Genomic DNA, 21,006 nt, shown 5'->3' on the forward strand with positions numbered 1-21,006 from the left:
AATCCAACACAGAAAGCAAATTAATTTGCATATAATTGAATACTGCAGCATTTAGTTAAGTAAGGCTAGAAGACAAACCTCTGTAGGTGTTTTCTGTGCCAAATAAACTTGTCATTTTCATATGAAACTTACATAAAGCCTTCACTAATCTGTAAACCATAACCCTGAAAATGTGTACTATAGGCAAGCCCTTCAATCTGCAGGTCAGAGATGCAGACCAGCACAGCTGTAGCACTGTGCTAGAGAAACAGCTGATGCTTTCATGAACCCAAAAGGTCACTTGGGAATTTCACAGTGCCCTGGTTCCTGGCTTCCCTAAAACAGATTGATCAACCTGAAACAAGACAAGAACACTTACTGCTGTGGCTGTGGCACCCTGGATCTCCTATACAGCTGCTAATCTGCAAGTTCAGTACTCTGTACTAAAACTCTGTCCTCAATATAGATGAATTTTTGATTTCTGCTATGCTCCCTTTACTGTGCCACTGAAACATATACGGTTCTTTCCCTTTTTTCTATTATGAAGTTGTTCGTCCATAATAAAACTAATCTCACACAAACTATTAATGCAATGTCATAGGCTGCTCTGCTCCTGACTTACTACCTAGTCCAAGCCTCTACTCAGCAAAATACCTCAGCATGAGCTTAACTTGAAGGAAGGTGAATGCTCATGTCTCAGACATGCAGTTAATACCTTGATTAATAAGGCCCATGACCTGGATCTGCCTGATACCCAGAAGGGTCCCAAAGCCCTTTGAACTGGTGCTAGGTCTATTTCCCTGCTTCCTTCACTAATTGGGAGTTTATGACAGCTCCAATAGTTATTATCAAGTATCAAACTTTGCTGTTAGGAGGATTTTTACAGAACTAAGATGTCATTCTTTACTGCTGCTGCTTTTGTTTCCCTTTCTTTGACACATGGAACAAATACCCAAGGCTTATCCACATAGCTACATATTTTCATTAAGCCTTTTGGATTTGAGAATGGTGTTGCAAAGAGATATTAGTTTTAGGATTTGTAACTTGACACCTTGGGGTATGTTCATTGAACTACGGAGATTTCTGAGAACAGAAAGATATTTTTTATACCAACTCTCATTTAATAAGGATACAGAAGCAGAATTTACTACACATGCTATGTGCATTGTGGCTGATTTGAATGGTGTAAAAGACACTATGTATTTTGGAATTTCCTCTTTTGAATGATTTACTCCTTACTCTACACAACCTTTTCTGTTTAAGCTATTAAAACTAATGAAAGATGTAGAGCTGAGTCTCCTCATTCCTTCAAAGGTCAGAGGGCTTTCTGTTTGTTTAATTACAAACTTAACAGAAGAATTAGAAAAAAAGGGGATAGATAGATAGATAACCTTAAACATTCATAAGCTTAAAGTTATTGCACTGATTTTCTTCCCACTTGAAATCTTCCCTTACTCAAGAGAAGCCAAATGAAGACTAAAGTTTTCTGTTTGATTTTAAGTTAAAAGAATTCAGGTTTCAGAGGGAGAACATGGCAGGAGTTTACTACATACACATTAGTGGTTCTCAACCTTTCTGGATTTGAGGCACCTCTCCATAACTTTCGTAAGTTAAGTGGCACCCAGTTTCAAAGACCTAATTATATATTACAGTACTTACTTCCTTGCAGGGACCAGACAGTTGGGGTAAGGGATCATGGAGGCAGGGACAGGTCTGAGCCTGAGTTTATCTACTTATCTCCTCACACCTTGCTTATCCCCTCACAGCACTCTTCAAAGGATCTGGTAGCACCACAGGAAGCTGGCTGAGAATTACTACTTGCACAGCTCAAGTGACCAACCTAATTTTTCTCAAAACTACTATACCAAAAATGCTATAATAGAAATGCCATGACACATTTTAAGCTTTCAATCCTGATTACAGCATATATCTAAGTAAAGGGGCATGCATATAGTTCATAACGCTAAAAATTATCTTCTAACAAGTATGTGGTATGTGTTAGGGAATCAAAGTCTAAAGTAAATATTCACCAGATTTGGTACTAGGGCTGTCAGTTGATTGTGAGAGGCATCAGCATGGTTACTTTCTTCCCCATCATTGCCTTCATCTGTGTCTGTGGTGTCAGTGCATAACCCCAGGTTATCTATACATTTGTCTTTCACTGCCAGTGTAACTTCGTCCTCCTCTTCATCCACAATTTCATCAGCTGCCTCTGCTAGCATTTCTAACCTGTAAGAACAAAAGTAAGCCAAGTTTATCCTTAAACTGACAAGGAGCACTAGATAAAATATTGGAATGCCCAGGTCCTGCACTTTGTACAAAAGGTATATTGTCATCAATGTGTTACCTTGATTACAAAATGCAAGATTAAAGTATCACCAAAAAAAAAAAAAGGCTTTCAAATTGCTCATATGACTGCTTTTTTAAATTACATGCTCCGGGAAAAAAACCTGTAAAGCTCTGTTACAATTCACCTTTGAGAACATTTTTAAAACATGCACACTAACTCTGATAGCCACAGGCTGCTTTGGTGATAATTTACTGCTCTCACAAACCCTCATAAAAATATCTACAAGCCCCCATGCCACCCCTCTGCATGACTGTATACTAATGAAAAGGAGAAAGAGACTGTTCCTAAATTCCAGAACAGATGTAATACTTTAGCAAGAAACCTTTTCCACTCAGAGAGAAAGTTCACAACTGCTCCAAAAACAAGAGTACCAGTCAACGGTACATAACTCACAGCAGTTTCTCTCCTCCCCACAAATCCTATTCAATTTTATCTCATTCACTTATATAAATAACCTATATTGGTTGCAATAAAACTGAACAACTAATATTTGTTGTGTGTCATTCTGGGGGATGTTCAGTGAAGAAGTAAATACTGAGTGGATTTCACAGAACTATACTGGAACCAGCGATGTATTTTGTAATAAACCTAAATGAAAATAAATTAATTGTCCCCGCAGAGGACCTAAAATGCTTTTCCTGGAAAGCAAAGTGCTTGCTTTCCTAAGCCTAGTACTAAGTTTACAGAAAGAACAAACAGAAAGAACAGCTTTACCAGTCTTCTTCAGGGCCCCTCTGTTCCTGCTCCTCTTCTTCCTCTTCAGCTAACTCCTGTTCTACTGCTTCCAACTCAGCAGATGTCCTCTCCAGGAGAGCTGACACAGCATCCTAGTAATACAAATAAGGGAAATGAATGCAGAGCTAGATGACACAGTACATTAGGTAAAAAATGAGAACTCTCGCAAGAGCCATATTTCCCTGGCATTCCCTTACACCAACAAAATATGGCTAAGTGATCACAATAAAAAGGCAAACTGCAAACAATTAAGTTTGGGATCAGCATTCCAAGTGTATTAACAACTCAACATTTGTGTTAATGTGAAAGCACCCAAAAAAGTACATTATGTTTTTAATAGGGTAATGCCATCCAATATGCTTCTCTCCTGCTGATTGATTACAATACCCAAAATAGAAAGAGATCGTTATGTTAAAATCATGTCTTGAAGCTTTCTTGTGAAACAAGCACAAAACTGGAAGGTTATAACAACTGCAAGGGTGTATATATACACAGCATTTTTAAATGCAATGCAAATATAAGGACAGGAAATGAAAAACAAAGCTGTTTTGAAAATTAGCAACAAAGAGAGAGAGCCTACCTCAATACCAACAACAAAGCAGAAAAGAAAAGCTATTTGAATACCAGAGCCAATCCTGTAACCTACAATTAGGCCCCAATCCTACAAACACCTTTGCACATGCTTGGAACTTCTACACCATGTGAAACTATTTGGAATAAAGACAAGAGCACGCACAAAAAGTGTATGCATACGTGGGGCCCTCAGCCCTGCAGAAGCCAGTGAGTGAGGATGATGAGATAAGAAGCATAACTAAGGAGGATTGCCTTCTTAGGATTACTGCCTTTCTTTTTGCTTTTACTGAAGGAGCCAAAGAATGTTACTCACCAAGTCCAATGAGCCTGATGACTGCTGTTTTAGTAGAAATACAGATTCCTCAATTTGTATCTTGTTTTTATTGCCTTGAATTTGCTTGCAAGGCAGCAGGTTATACCACAGAGTACAAGTCGCATTAGAAAATGATAAATCTGCCAGGCTGATCTGAGTTCCAGCCTACATGGAATGAGAAAGGGAAAGAAAAAGTATAGATAGGTCATTTTTCCTTTATGACATCTGAAAATTTATTCTATGGTATTTTTCATGTAAATGCATGTCAAAAGTTTGATGCCTATTTCTGGCTGTCTCACAGATCAAAACACATTGTTTTTTTCCTCCTAGTGATGAAACAGATTTTAAAAAGCAAATGAAAATACATGCCAGCTAATTTCCATTGTATAAACTCCCTCACTCCTCCCCCTTTTTCACTCTCTCTCTTTTTAAAATAAATTAATTATTCACCTATTAAAAAAAAAAGTGGGAGGAAGGAGAGGAGCTTCTGAGCCCAATATAAAGAATGAAATTAAGTGTGGGAGAGGGGTTATTGTTCTATAATATTAAATAATAAAGAGCTTTTGAAGTTGGCTGCAGAGTGAACCATGATGCCATTGGCAGATACATACATGGAAGGTATTCAGGTCTATCTCAGTTCATTTCCCAGCAGGTAGCGGGGTCTATTGCAAAATAAAATCACCCACACAACAGATACTAGTTGCTAACCTTAATGGCAGTGTCAATGAAAACACAAAAGTAAACACTCATAGAGACTACACTGCCTTTTCATTCGGGGGGGGGGAAGGCATTCAAGTGAGAATGGCTGAATACCGTGGGTGAAACTTCCGCTGCTGCTCCTGGGTCCATACTGCAGAAATAAGCATGCTCTATTTTAACCTCCAGAGCCACCTGGGCACCTGCTTGGCTCAGTTCACTGACATGCCAGATACTTGTCCCTTCTGCAGTGGGAGAGAGCCTGACACACATGTATGTGGAGCATATCAGGTGTCAACTCCTCCTCTGGCTTCTTTAGGATCCCCTGAAGAGGTTCTTGACTGCACTTTCACCCACTTTCTGTTTTTATTCTTTCCCTGTCTGTGGTTCTACAAAGTTCAAGGACTTCCTTGACTACCTCTTCGTGGAACTGGCCTCTGAAGATGGCCATCTAGCCTCTAGAAAGAGGAAACTGAACAGAAGTATTTGGCAACTATGGGTCTCTGCACTCCTCACATTTCAAGCACAGATTCTCTAGATGACATCCAGTGTATTCTTAGACTGCTTTATTCCTGTGCTTAGCTATACGCATTGTGCAGGGCTCTCTGCAAACTGCCCGTCTCTCAGTCCTTCATTTTGACTTTGTCCCCAGCACCCCTCCCCCTCATTTTTTTCATTCTTTGTACTCTGTGAGCTGTTGTGTTCTGCATGGTGTGCTCACTCCCTCTGAGTAACCTAGTGCTTCATAGTTTTGGTCAACTCTGTCCACCAACCCAAAGGCTATCCGCAAGCATTTAATTCACTTCCAAAACACAAAGGCAAAACCCCTCTGGCCTGGCCTGCTGAAATCTATTAACTCCACTAGATTCTGTTTCTAGCATCCTTTTAAAATGTAATAAGAAAGGATGAAAATCATTTATGTCCCACTATGCTGCTAATCAGACTCATGGTGAGAAGCCAAATTGAAGTTTACTGTCTACAGGATAGGTCTAAATCTAAAAGATTTTTTTTTAGAAGTACTGCAGTTAAATTACATATAGTCCATTCAAAATTGTAGAAGAACTTATAATACAACAGTCTACTCAACAACATGATAAATCTCAAACTAATAAAAATACATTTCTCTGTAAGTGATTGAATTAGAGGTGTTGAGATTACAGATAATATTTGTTTTTTGAAAGTATTTTTTGCTCTACTCCGTTTTGCTATATTTTCCTTGCCAAATACATTTAGTTCACAGTATTATGTCTACATGATGCAAGTAGGGTGCTGACAGACTTGGGGAAAAAAAACACCCCAGTGTTTTACCAGATGAGGAAGTGTGTTAGTTTCACCTGGCCCCCGAGCGTCTTTATAGATCAGGTGCTTCAGAGTGGCTTTTTGGTGCTTTTATGTAAAGTTGATTCAATCGGCTATTAAATAAAAGCACCAAACAGCCCTTCTGAAGCACTGATCTATACAGATGTTGGAGAAGTCAGGTCAAACTGATGCAATGCCTCTTCTGGGCATGCACTGTGCTTGGCGCAGGGGTGCACTGAGCTGAAAATAAAGCACCGTTTCATTTTTTTTCCCATGCCTATAAGCAGCTATACTTATGATTATGAATGTTAAGCTAGTAGATCAGCATTTAAATATTTAAAAACTTTAACATTTAGACACTTCATCCTCACAATGAAACACAAAGTTTTTTTAAAAACAGTAATCAAAACAAAATACGATGTATACAAGACAGCTCAAGAGAGCTCTCTGGTTCAGGTAACGGCAAGGGTAAAATATGGCTGTTTATTACCTGAACCAGGAATCTCTCTTGATCCCAAGAAGTCCAAGCTATTTTTCCATAGGCTTTGAGGTTCCTTTTGGCATCATGCACTAGATATTACCAGTTCATATAACAGAAAATCCAGTTATTAAATCAGCCCCATCTATGCTAAGAGCACCCACTTTCAAATCCACCTTACAAGGTAATAACAGTGATCAAAAATGAAACTAGACAGAGAGACTTTAAAATAAAGCAGTCCTCCTTTTTCCATGAATGACTCCTAGACAGGAAATACTTTTTTGTCACTTTCATACAATGGTAGCATTGGCAAAAAAGAGAACAAGCTATTAGCGTAATGATGACGGCACTTAACGTCAGAGGCAGGCAAATTGATAATGTCAGCCTCCTGTGTCCTGGCTGATAAATGTCAAGTCGCTTTATTTCAATGAAGCATACTAGACTCAAAAGAGGGAACATAATATAATCCACAGCGATATATGGAGAATTATTTTATTTTACATTCCATACAGTGGTTTTTGTTTTTACAAAGATGTTGTGTATCATTTTATTATATATTCTGTGGACCTGATTCTCCACATCAGTTTTACACTTGGCCAGCTCCACTGACATGTAGAAAGAGGTAAGTACAATTTCCATCTACAGAAAGGATTGCAGAATTGGGCTATTTGCTTGCAGTGAAAGGGCGATAAAATTCATTGTGGGACTGTGCAAAATATTAAAACAGGGCTTTTAAAACTGCTCTCACCCAACATCAGATGGTACAGACATGGAATTGTATATTATCAGTATGATGTGCTGCAGAATTCTTGAAGCGTTGCGGACTTCTTGAAGCCTCGTTACCAGAAGAAAATAAAAAACCCAAACAAATGCATGCCAAGCAAAGCTAATAACAAAAATGCATACCAGGCATTCTTCCCGATGAGTTCTACTGGCAGAACAGACATCTACTCTCAATGTCTTCTGCTGCAAAGCTGCTTGGGAAATAGCTACTCTGAATATCTCATTGAAGAAAATGCTTTCCATAGCAGGATGGACTTTAGTGCGGAACAGACAGCTGATGTCAGTTGAAGATGGAAGTACTGCTACTCTAACATACCTGAAGGGAACAAAATAAAATAATCCACATGTGTACCAAATAGCACCTTAGAGTGCACCATTTACATTACCAGATCATTCACAAAGTCCCACCCTAATAACTTTTTAATGTTTTAGCCCTGTAATTTCTCATGCACGACTGCAGGGGACACTTGCCAACTACCAAAGAAAAAGGTACATCATTGCAGCTGCCTTCCACCACAGAGGGAAGCTGAACACAAGGACTGAAAGAAAACTGCATGCCAGGAAAATAAACAGACAAAAATTCAGTGGGAAAGGAGAGAGGAGGAGAGGACTGATAAACGAAACTTCCCACTTGCATGTTCCACAACCATTTCCCAAAAAGTTATTTTTGTTGCTTGGGAAGGTAGTGACAGATGAAGAAGGTATTGCTGATTCAATACTAAAGCAAAGGATTCATTTGGATCAAGTGAGAGAAGCTAAAGATTATGCCACAAAGTGGAATACATTTTCCTAATGGAAACCAAAATACTAGAAAGCTGAAAGAGTCTTTAGGAGCATGGGGCACTGGAAAAGAAAGAAAAGTCACAGTAACTTAAGTAGGGTGGAAAAATGCTGTCTCTTGAAATTCCCAAGGAAATGAACATGAGAAAAATGGAAAACTGCTTTAAGGGGTGATACTAGCCAAAGAAACAGAGCAGCAGTATTAATCTTGAGATTAATCTCAAAGGAGAGAACAGACTAAATTAAAACACAGAGAACATGCTGAAATGCAAACAAGGAATGGGTTTACATAATATTTTAAAAATTATGTTGGTATTATTTGTAGTAATAAATGACCCTTTCACCATTGGTCTCATGTAGTTTGATGGGTTTAACACTATCCTTAAAGTAGGTTTGTCCATAACATGGTTACTAGCAGCCAATCTGATACAAGTGAACAAAAGCTAGTCCAACAGAACTCAAGCTTCCATAAAACCCACTTGTGCTTACTGACTTAACTGAGAAGTTATTAGTTCTCTATCCTTTTTCACAGGCGTCACCCCTTTTTGTATCCTACTTGGTATTAAAAACACCATGCTAAGTCCAACAGTCATTGCACCCATGGCCAAGAAACTGTAGTTCCCCATTCGTTGATTTACTGCCTGATTTGAATCCTGCCTTTCTATACTCCTTCCTCTCTCTTTTCCAAGACACTTCACTTGGACCTCTTCGTTTATCCATCACTGCACTTCAGGTGACTTCAATATTACTTCACAGATAGTCTCATCTTTTGACTTCTATTCTTATATGGAAGGCACTCAACTTCTATTCCTACAGCCTGTTTTTATGGATGCCATAACTTTACTGTTTAACTCTATAGCTTACAGATATGCTTTGAACTTATTTTTTCCTAAACAGTTTAAAAACTCTGAAATCTGAAAGATTACCATAAATATCAACACTTCTACAAATTAAAGAGGCCAATAAATAAGGATCTACCTCAGTTGGGGTGAGCGAAAGGGATTTTTGTGGACCGCTCACAACGTGCAGAGCCAATTTTGTGGCAAGCTTGGCCCTCACCACTGATTGGCTGAGGGGCCCCGGTAACCCCACCCCTCACCACTGACTGGCTGAGATGGCTGTCCATTGTATAGCCCTGCCCTTTGCTACTGATTGGCCAAGAGAGGCACAGCTGCACGACAGGCAGCCCTCTCAGTTAAATCAGCAGCAGGGGTGGCCAAGTGGTGGTCACCCTGGCTGTTCTCCCAACACAGACTCCCACTGGGGAGCCAGCATTTTATTTTTAGTAAGGTTTTTTGGGGGTTTTTTGATTTCGCAGACAATAGCCAATTTCACAGTTTCCACAAAAGCTGGAAAACTGTGAATTAAGTAGGTCCCTACCAATAATAAAGTATCTTTTCTCTAAATTAATATTATCTTGCTGTAATACACGTTAGTATTAAGCACATGAGAGTGAAATTGAGTTTGTTGATTTTTTTATTGCACAAGCTAAAATTGTAAATATGGCCTAAGAAGTTGGGTTTTATAAGTTTTATATACTTGAACAAAGCAACGGTGGTGTTAGTAATAGACTATGACAATTCGTGATTCTGAAACTGACCATATGACTTTTAAATCTTTTTTGTGGGCTAAAAAATAAGTCCAAATGTGACCTTAATCCTTCCTACGATCTCATGCTAAAAATCTTGAAATCAACATTTTTCTTTTTAATCTTTTACTATCACTGTAAACATTGCTGTTATTTGTTCCTAGCCTGATTTTGAATTAACTCTGTAGACAGCCCTACTTACATTGTAAAAGCACAGAGAGATTAACCTGTGTTAAAGCACTGTAAAAGCATAGAGAGATTAACCTGTGTTAATCTGAAGTTATACAGAAGGCAGGACAATGTGACACTTTATAAATGAACTTGTTCACAGGCATGAACTTTCATGGGCTACAGCCTGCACCTGACAGATTAGGCTACAGCCTATGAAAACTCATGCCTCTCTGAACAAATTAGTCTACAAGCTGCCACACTGCCTTGCCTTATACTGTATGTTAACATTTTATCTCAACTATGTCAATTTCTTCTTTTAGTCTTCCTTAAACTCTAGCACTATAAGCTTTGAGGAGAAAGGCTACCAGTAAGTGCACAATTATTCACGGCAAAATACAAGATCATATCACACATATCTTCCTTCAATTTCACAGTTTCTTACTGATCTGTAAATCCAATTAAAAATTATGTTCTCCTTCAAAACAAAGCAACGCCCCCCCAACCCCGCCCCCCCCAAAACAAACAAAACTCCCCCAAAACCTCTTTTCCGTGGGCTGGCTTTATTCTACCTTTGATCCTAAAAAAAATCTTACAACAGCATCTTGAAAAAATGAAGTATTGCTGCACCCAATTCACTGACTGAAAAACAGGTACAAGCTGTGCATAAAGTACCACAGCAAGTTAATTAGAGATGGAAATAGAAACTGGGAATTGAACTGGATAGAATCTTTAATCCAAGCCCCCCACTCTAATTTCTATGAGCTTTCCATTTTATGTCTTCCTTCTTTAGCCACTTTCACTAGTCTCATAAATATGCCTTCTTACTTTTGTTACTTATACTTCTGCTATCCGTATAGCACTAACTTCAGCAAGGCCCCAAAATATTTCATCACACCTGTATTCTTTAAGTTACCTTTAATGGTTTATGAAGTTACTTTTAACTCGGAAAGTGGTCTATTTAACACAATTTTACATAAACATAGGCTCATGTGTTTGAACAGAATTCTGAGCACTAGCATGGAAGATCATAACAAAGAATTGTTTTACCTGCTGTTTTTAATAACTATAAAATACAATTATACAATAACTGCAAAGTTACCATCCCTTCTGAAAGAAACTAATGATGCATAATTGCAAAAAACATTTTCTGTTCCATTAGATACAATTATTTTTTTAGTGTAACATGAAAATGTATCTATAATATCCTGCTCTCCCCCCAATTAACCTGGCATTTGTAAAATTGTGTAATATTACAGTTTGAAAAGTTATACATAGAGTTTAGTGCTGTTAAAAAAATGAAGTGAGCCTTTCCTCGAAAAAGCTGTGACATTATCAAGGCTCAATACTTCAATATATTTGCTCAATAACTGTATTACTTACACTTTGGAGCTGAGGGGGACAGAGAAGGCAGGAAGATTTCTGAGCTGGGCAACAATTATCACAAAGCTTGAACTGCTTGGGTCATATCTGTTAAGGTATAACAAGAGGATGAGCGAGTTGGCCACAAGCTTTTAAATATAAAGTTTCTTATTTGCTGATGACCTACCTCAGTCCTACTTGTATCTGGGCAGCCTCTAAAATTGCATCATCTTCGCTATATATAACATCTTCTGTTTCATTTGGTCTACAGCAAATGAGCAAATAAGGATATATAAATACAAGGATACAAGAATAAGAAAATGATAGTTAACAGAAAAGCATAAGCTTCCTGACAGACTGATTTAATTACATATCTAACCACAGCAGAACTAAAATTCTCAGCATCTGTAGTACAGTGACTCAGGACAGACATTAAGTTAGTTATCCAAGGTGGTACAGGAATGGTGACCAGTTACGTATGCTAGATATGTTCAGGGGGAACAGAAAAATAATTGGGGCCTGGGAATGAAGAAACATTTGACCACATGGAGGCTGGACCTGAAATACTGCTATTAAGAATATACGAGGGCCGTGGGCTTTCTCCAATTGTGTAAATAAAATATGCCTTTCCTGAAGAACCTTGTTCAGAAGCACCCATTCTCAGGCTTTTTGGTGAGGGGCCTCTCTAGCCCTAAACAAAGAATCACAAAGCTGTCCAAAGGACTTTCAACAAGGACATATCCTTACTGAGATGTACTGATTGTAAAGCTGAAAATGATCATTGTGGCCATCTGTTCTGACATTCTGGATGATACAAGCCAATTAGGTCATTTACTGATGCAAGAATGATGCACACATGCAATATGTCAAGACATTATGCCATTATTTTGTAATACAGACTCCACCCTATGTTCATAACACTTCTTCCCCCTTTACCTCCTGCTTCCCTTCATGGCTGCTGCCTAACAGAGTGGGTGTTTTTATACTTTTCTCTCCATCTTTTGTTGTTAGAAATAAGGGCTTTTCTATATGGGGAAGTTACTGCTCAGTAACTTAGGGTGTACATTTGTAACATATTAGCTTCTCCACACTAACTCCTGGGCATGAACAAGTTTAGTAAAAGCATCAAGACTACTTATGTGAGGTAGCTTACTTTTTTACTGCCTTGAACTTAGTACAGAGATGGGCAATTATTTCAGCTGGAGGTCTACTTAATGAGACTTGGTGAGCTTTCAAGGGCCTCATGGGTAGCCCCGCCCCCTGATAGCTACCCTGCCCCCTGGCCACCATCTTGGGACTGGAATTCCCACCCCTAACCCCTGACCTTTGCCACCATAAGTCCCTCTCCTTGCCCACCAGAAATACTCCTTTTGGGTGTGTGTGGGGAGAAGGGGGGGTTGCCATCTTAGAACCAGAAAAAACAAATCATATACTAAAAGTCAAACACGATACATACGATAGCATATTTTAGTTTTATTACAGAAAATATTTTTGTCATGATTTGTGTTTGTGTATTGTATAAGGGTGATTGCATACTAACTCAAAAATAAAGTCTTAGTCTTGCATATTGTGTGGGGGGGTATGCATGTGTGTATGCTGGAGGGGTGTGTGTGTATACTGTAGTATGGGTGTGTTTGTGTGTGCATGTATGGTGGGGTGTAGGGGGGTGCATGGTGGGGTGAGTATATGGTGGGGTGGGGGGTTTTATAAGAGGATGTGGCTGTGTGGGGGCATGTATCTTGGGGGCATGTATATGTGGGGGGGGGTCAGAATGTGGGTGTGTGGCATCTGTGGGGACCCCTCACACACTCCCTTCATGGTGTGCAGCCCCTGCAGGCAGTGGCACCAGCAGCAGCAGGTAAGGGCACTTGGGGTGCTCATGCCTGGTGCAGGCACTGATACCTGGTGGTGCATTGGTCTGGCCAGTACTGCACATCACAGCAACTAGCACAGCCCAGCTGGGCTACCTCCAGCACTGGTCCTCCCCCACCAGACACATACAACTTCCGAACTCACAATGCCACCAGAGGGAAGCTCCCTGCTGCAAAGGTCCTGGAACTCCGCCAGAAGTGGAGGGAAGCCCTGGCCCCCGCTTCCCTGTGGAGTCCCAAGACCTGTGTGGCAGAAAGCAGTGAAGGCAGCCAGCTCCAGCACATGGAGTTTTCCTCCAGTGGTGTGCGAGTCCAGGAGTTACGTTTGTGCAGCAGGGAGCCCCAGCAATGAAGGTGGCCCGGCCAGGTTGTGCTCCTCGCTGCAATGTGCATAACTGGCTGGAGCCGCATGCTGCTCCAGGAACGAGAGCCCCTGTCTGCTGCTGCTGCCTGCAGAGGTTGCGTGCCAAAAAGGGAGTGGGAGGGGGTCCTTACACCCTAGGCTTGCCAACCCTCCTGGATTGCCCGGAATTGATCTCCCAGTGACTAATGAAAACAATCTAGAAGATTGATATTGTGAATTGGTTGAACAGTAGAATTAATGACATGGGGTGCACTGATACACAGGTCCCACATTGGATCAGCACCAATATAAGAAAAACTGATAGTCTTGCCAATCGGCTGATAATGTCACCAATAAATGTCCTGTGCACACACCCAGATGCAGCATAGCAAGCAGGTGGCCAGGAACGCAGCCTGGCAGTATAAAGAGTAGCCAGGTATGGCTGACAGGTTTGTTGCAAGGGAAGGGATGGTGGGGGGGCACAAATTGAGGCCACAGCAGTGAGGGAGGGAGTGGGGCTGAGGCAGGCACTGCACAGTCAGGGCAGAGTGAAGGATGGAGGTGCAAGTAGCTCATCCTGGGGACGGGGCACAGGGAGGGGATGGTGGCTCCTACTGCTACATACACCCCTTGATATGTGTGCGGGGCAAGGACAGGCTGCTGCTGCAGGCTGGGACTGGGGATGGTGCTGGGCTCTTCCCAGCAGGGGGCCTGGGCTGGGATGCACTTGGGAGGCAGGCTACAGTGAATTTTGGGGAGGCTGCAGCCCCCACCCTCCTCCCAGCACCACTGCCATCCTCCCCAAGTGCAGGCTGGCCCAGCCACGCCAGAAGAGCCCAGCATCACCCTGGCCCCAGCCTGCAGCGGCAGCATGCCCTCACCCCATGCACAGATCTGTGGGCACATGCCCCCCACGCCCTCCCAGGGTGTGTGAAGTGGCAGGAGCCACCCTCACCCAAGCCCCTCTGTCCTACACTCCACCCCAGCCATGCAGTGCCTGCTCCTGCCTAGGCCCCCATTCCTCTCACTGCAGGGGCCTTGATCTGCACCCCGCCCACCCTTTCCCCCACAACAGACTTACCAACCAGATGCTGCACTCCAAGCTGTTCGGCTGCATATCAGCAATCAGACTGATATCAGCTGATATGTCTCAATAAAAATCAGCCATCGGTATCAGCCCAAAAAATCTCTATCGGTGCACCCCTATTAATGACATTACATCACGTTGGGAAAAAAAATCTAGAATACCTTCAGTTAGAGTTGGCAACCTTACCACATACCCCTTCCACCCTCTCTCACACCCACACCCTGACCAGCCGAACTCTGCATTGCTCCTGCCCACCCTGGGCAGCGGCTCTGCACTGCCACCAGCCCCAGCCCCACATTCTGTGCTCCTGCACAGTTGCAGCTCCCCTGCTGTCCCTGCCTCCACCCTACTGCTTTCCTATTTGGCGCCTGGGGCGATTGGGAAGCTGAGCAACTCCCTCGGTGGCTGCAGCAGCCCTGCCTGGAAGCTGCATGCTGGCCGGGCCAGGCCCTTCTGCCTACAAGGGTGGGATTGAGGCACAGTAGGGTATGTTAGCAGGGGGTGTGTATACATGGGCACCTCATTCCCACGTTCATGGGCAGAAAAGTTGGGCAGGGTGCAATTACTTGGTGGGAGCCATGGGCCAGATGAAAAGACCTGGTGGGCCAGATGTGGCCCACGGGCCGTATTTTACCTGCCTCCGACTTTGTATGTGCTCAGTATTCACACTGGGAATTCCAGCAAAGTACATAGCACATAAAGTACATCCTAGTTTATTGCACAGTGCCTTCCGTCATGTAAACAAGCCCAAAGAAAGTGGCTTCCTTTTTCCTCTGCTGATTAATGGTAGGCATGAGAGAGATTTATTCTTTCTTTTGCCTGCTCAACCATCCTTATTTGGTGGGAAAGGTAATGATCCTCATGGAATCTATGGGCTCTGCACTTCCTGTGCTTGTAACGAGCAAAGTGTGGTTTATTTATGGCCAAGATAGACTAAGACTAAACCAAAAAGAATTAGCTCTTGTCAAGCTCACAGACTTCATGACTACACCTGACTTGATAGCCAAAAGGGAAGATCGAGAGAAGCAAATTTAAGTCCATCAAATCACTGTAATGTGAAGTAGATAAGGACTGAAGAGTACTGGTTGAAGTAAAGATCCACCATTTATGATTAGACTGAATGGGCTGGGAATTCTCAGGAGTTGTTCTTGTAAAAAGGTGCAGAATGGCAGAAATCTCATAATATCTTGTATGCTTTCTCTTATCTACCTTTCTATTTTAGAAAGCCTAATATGCATTGAGAGCTCTATCAAAAGCAAATGAAACCTCACACCCTCTGTAAAACCATAATGCATCTTTTTTTCACCCTGCCAGAAAGGCACTGTGGCTGCTACTGAACCATCTGCATAAGCCATATCATGTAAAATATCTGATTAAAACATGTAATATGAAATCCCCAGAAAGATAAGAAGTTTTGGGTATAATGAACATACAAAAATTGCTGATGTGAAACCAGGAGATTCTAGAGACTTGTCCTTAGTTTCTGGTACAGTTTCTAATACTTCTCAAATGCTGTTACCTCTGCTAAATTTTGTTTATTGCTCTCAATGCTGAGAAGGAGCTATTACAATATGCAAGGATTTGACAAGCCTCGGATAAACCTGTCCTCAGTCAAAAAACAGCAAGTGCAAACACTTCTGTCCCATTCAATTAAGTGAAATGTAAACTTCTAAGCCTAACTTTGATTATTTTAATATGAATATCAAAATTTGGAAATTTGTTCTCTCTTCTCTAGCTCTTCATAAGGAAGAGACATTCAAATAAACACCCAGGTTAATATAATATTAAAGTTGCACAGATAATTACATACATAAAAATTAGGAAACACAACAGCATTTATTTAGCTATGTGGCAGAACCTGCATTGTTTATAGATAAAAGTTTTGGTTAAGATATGATTTTAAAAGTAGGAATGGAAGATACTTTGTTAGCACAACAGGGCCAAGCTAAGATTTTTAAAGCAGTGTTAATATCTGTGTTTCCAATCTTTGAAAAGTAATTCTATAAGGCTGCCTATTTTGTTGAATGGTTTTCCTTATACATGAAAGGAAAGGAAAAACAGAGAAAAATCTCCTTGCGCTGCAGTGCTAGCATTTCAGTTCCAGTCAGAGAAGTTGCATTGTTTCTTAAACATACTGTTTCACAGAAGCTTCATATACACCACTGTCTCCAGCTACAGATTCATCAGACACTGCAGCAGACACACAAGCTGCTTTTTCCTCAAGCAGGTGACTTACTGCACTTCTCGGTAAGTCGACACCTAAGCAAAAAAGAAAGAATAAAATTTAGTACTAGTTATTAATCATCAGAAAAAGACAAGTGCACAGCACAGAACATTGCCAAGTTGAAAGCAGTGACCCTTAGCTGAACATCATGGAGTAATTCTGTTCCACACCACTAAACAGATACAGAATGTATTAGTGTTAACACATATTCTGGTTAGAGGTTTTTATGTCTAAACTGATGAGCTTGAAAATGTATGGCTGTTATCCCCTTCTGAAGCACAGGCTTCTATCACCCTTATTAGTCTTCATCTTAAGCTTTGAACCCACATTTACCAGCTTTAAATTCTCACTGGACTAACCTTTCAGCTGCACATGAAACCAATGCCCATGACTACAGTCTATTAAACATTTAGAAACCAGATAGAAGCTTCAGGTACCCTTCCCCCTTGCCTGTGAAATCCCTACTAGAAATGAGAAATCCCATTTGATTTAAGAGAAAAAATGCTTAACGCTCTCATCAAAAACTTCTGACGTTACAGAATCTGTGGTACCGACTACTACTTATTTTTAATTTCCAACTTGTACTCATACGCTGGTGTCCTGCAGTGAGCAAGAAGCATTCACTGAAAGCCGCATTCTACAATGTAATAAGTTGCACGCCTGTGGAGTTCTTTTATCTGCCAAGGAGTGAGAATATTGGTATGCGTTACAACCCCTCCCCTCCTGAGTCATGACTTTACATCTTGTTAAGATGTTTAAATTTTAAGGCTTCAGATTAGAGGATTGATTGCTGCATTTCTACTTTTATTTGTGGCAGTAGAGATGCTTTTTCCTTGATGATGAAGTGCTCTTTCCCTTCCTCCTTTCTCCCTCCCATCATGCAAGGGGTGAAGTGATGACATGATTTATTGATTACCCCCAGGAATTACCACAGTTGCCTAAAATTGACTTTGACAATGACACAGACTGACTGTGGAAGACCTTCATAGTTATTCCAACTCGGTTGCTCCCAGCAGGGACCCATACAGGAGAGTAAATACGTATTATGCTTCACACCTCCCCAGAAGAGCCTACAAGGGACAGGTACAAAGAGAGGCAAGTTAGCAGAATGCTTGCAGAAGGGTTTTGTATTATTATAAGCAGCACCATTAGTACTGCATATAGTGAAGTTTGTGTGAGACAGCCCTTTGTAAGACCCTGTTTACAGATGCTTACAACTTTGTCAGGCTTTAACCTTCCAGGCTGAAGTCTTCCATGCAGGGCACATCTTCCTCAGGCTGAATTTTTTTGGAAAACAGATCAATTAAACCTGAGCGCCATTCCCAAGAATGAAGTCAGAGGGGGGGTGGGAGGGGCGGTGAGTTAGGAAGGTTGTTTTGCCCATGATAAAATAAATCTTCATGACTACTTTATTGAGGAAGTTCAACGCCCACATGCTTTGGAATGGAAACTTGAATTTCATCCCGGCCACAAGTGTAATTCTGCTACTAAAGACATGCCTTATGCTGCCCCATTATTTAACCAAATTCTAATCCTACCAAAAAAGGATGGCAAGTTAAGTGCTCAATGGACTGGAATTAGGCAGCTAAATCCATACATGATTCTGTCTGCACTAAATGCATTTCATCTCCTAAAAGAGATCAGTGTACACAGTCCCTCCCAGAACTGAACACAGCTTTCCCTATATTTGCTTCTGCAGGGTTCCTCCAGGCAACAGCCTCATTCACTTCTGAGCACTGTCCATCTTAGGCATAGAATGACACCAGGGTCTTATAGAACAAAGGTACATCAATATGTGATCAAACATGGTATCTTAGAACACATACTCTGGGGAACTGAATTAATTTACTCTGACCTGTCCACATAATTGAGTGTCTGACTTTGCAATCTTAAAATTTTTTTAATGCTGCTTTTTTAGCATTGTGTATTATATATTAGGCATGACATATCAATATATGCAAATTGTAGTATGAAGAACAATTCACTGTAGATTTTTTTTATTATAAATGTGTTTAGAATTAATGATCCAGTGACATTATCAAGAACAACAGCCACACCAAAAAAGCTCTGAATTTCATATATTTTCTTTTCATCCATATCATCCTTTCCCAAATACTTAAAATTTAGTTTATTCAAATCAGCAAAATAAACCCCCTGGATTTCTTACAGCCATATTTCAAACTGTTTTTTCATTTGCCCTGTCCACTTGGAGTTTGTGAGCTGCCAGCCTACTGAAATTACTGTAAACTTATTTGTTTTTTAAATTGGTTGGATCTCATCTTGTAATTAAGGATATGAATTTGATTACATTTTTCTATCTTAACTATAATTCTACGAACCTTCTAAAGCAAAGGAAGTTAAGTCATGTCAAAAAAGAAGAGGATAAAGGCAGTAAAAGCTATATTTTTGCATTATTCAGGCCACTTGATCATTAGTCACTCTGTAGTATTGTGTATAACTGGCTCACAATGTACTGTATGCAATCTATATTCCTCTTCTGGCGCCTCATTTGCAATTTATTACGATGTTTGTTTTTTTCCAGGTACTTTTTAATTACTGTTAAATTGTATAAATACCTGATGGCTCCATGGCCCTAATTTTCAAACTCAGGCAATTAAATTGAGTACCACATTCTGCATTTGGCCTACCATGTTTGGCTTGAGGTACACAAACCCTTATGTCAAGGAGAAAATGCTGGTGTAGAACTGAAATGCTGAAATAGAAACCCTGCTGCACTTAGGAGTCAGTTCACTGTGCTGGTTACATGATGTTCTTTTAAAAAATGAAAAAAAAATTATTAAACTTACATAAAAATGTACACCCTTGGTTTGATTCATAACAACTGTGCACTGGGTGTCTATCCCAAGAAAGCATGCTGCAGACAGCTAAAGCAAATAACACACAAACGGAGACTGAGGCTGGAAAGAAGTAATATTTTACAGGTGATGCAAAAAGGCAATTGAAGGTCTTGTGATTAAGGACCGGAACTCATGAGAATCTGGATTATATTCCTTACTAGCCATAGAGTCAGTATGTGACCTCAGGCAGGTCTCTGGGGGGCTTGATTTTTAGTAGTGCTGGCTGAGCATTAGTCTCCCAAACAGCTGCAATTGCAGGTACTCAGCACGCTTAGAACTCCGGCTCTTTCATTTCCATGCCCGAGTTCTTCATCAGCATAATGGAGACAGTACCAAACAGCATAAATACATTAATGTTGTCATCATACTTAAATGCTTGACAAAGCTCACCATAAGCCAATAAGAAAATATGCAGAGGCAACATAACATACATTCACCTCAACAACTGCAACAAAACTAGCAGTAGATTTGGTGTCTACCTGCCACATCTTGCCATGTTACGACCCCTGCTTAGGAGGAATACGAGACAATTCCATAACGGAAGATTTAAAAATACATATTTTTAAACCTGTCAACAAACAAAGTTCTCTCTCCAAGTGCGATCAAGTGCTGCTGCTTTGAATAGCCTAAATGAGATTATCAACCATCAGTGCAAAGACAGAGTTTTTTTAATGAAAGGCTTTGCATACCAAGCTGACCTTAATCCTCCACATGTTGGTACCATCAATAGAACCTCTTTACACTGTTCAGTTGATTCCAAAAAATGGGCAAGGCAGTAACCAAGGTGCCAGACTACAATCTCTATTGGGCCTCTGGCTTACTAACAGTCATATGGTTTGAGAAGCAAAGAAGCATCAGAGAGGAATTTACTTTACCACTGCTACCCAATTAATTGCTTTCCCCCACCCCTAGCTGCCCCTGTAGGACATGTGTAAAAGAAAACCAAGTGATTCATAGATTGCAGGGCCGGAAGGGTCCTCGGAAGATCATTGGGTCCAGCCCCCTCCACCAAGCTTTAGCAGGCTTTTGGACAGAAGCTTTAGGAGGGCAGTTGTGGAACTGGCAGATGCTTTACTATTCCTCAAAATTTCTGATTATAAATCCACAATTGTTGAGAACTGAAGTATTCATTAAAATTGACTATGTAATCTTCCCCACACTTCTTTGCAATGCCTGAAGTCCCAGCTTTTTTCCAGAGAAATCAGGTTTTGGGAGTTTCTTAATGCTAGAAAGTATTTGATGTGGGATTCCTTCATTACTCATGCTTTCAACTTTATCAACATCAGCCTGCTATAGTCTTTTTGGATTAAGGGTTATTATTTAACCAGATTTGGCTCCAGACCTCAGTATGCCACAAAGGTAAAAAAGTGCGAGCCAGATTTCAAAGTACCAGCTTTTTGAAAAAATGATAAACATTAATACTACAAAAGAGGGTGACATGCAGGACAGGAATAAAAGTGGGAACCAAAGCCGGAGAGCAAGTTAACATTTTGGCCAGAAGATGGCACAACAATACTGT

At 40.7% G+C, this 21,006-nt stretch overlaps 1 protein-coding gene across 1 annotated transcript in view; it reads right to left on the bottom strand.

Annotated features, from left to right (window-relative positions):
- Positions 1–21,006, bottom strand: part of WWC2 (WW and C2 domain containing 2) — a 159,113-nt gene that overhangs the window by 21,279 nt on the left and 116,828 nt on the right. Inside the window, exons 12-18 of the mRNA XM_090036133.1 lie at positions 16,541–16,664; positions 11,292–11,369; positions 11,126–11,212; positions 7,330–7,522; positions 3,951–4,115; positions 3,044–3,156; positions 2,010–2,208 (exon numbers count right to left, since the gene is read on the bottom strand). Coding sequence (XP_089892259.1) covers positions 2,010–2,208; positions 3,044–3,156; positions 3,951–4,115; positions 7,330–7,522; positions 11,126–11,212; positions 11,292–11,369; positions 16,541–16,664 — 959 coding nt within the window. The remainder of the gene's footprint in view (positions 1–2,009; positions 2,209–3,043; positions 3,157–3,950; positions 4,116–7,329; positions 7,523–11,125; positions 11,213–11,291; positions 11,370–16,540; positions 16,665–21,006) is intronic.

Source organism: Crocodylus siamensis, chromosome 2 (assembly GCF_052110815.1).
Source record: "Crocodylus siamensis isolate JL-2025a chromosome 2, ASM5211081v1, whole genome shotgun sequence".
Classification (NCBI taxonomy): domain Eukaryota; kingdom Metazoa; phylum Chordata; order Crocodylia; family Crocodylidae; genus Crocodylus; species Crocodylus siamensis.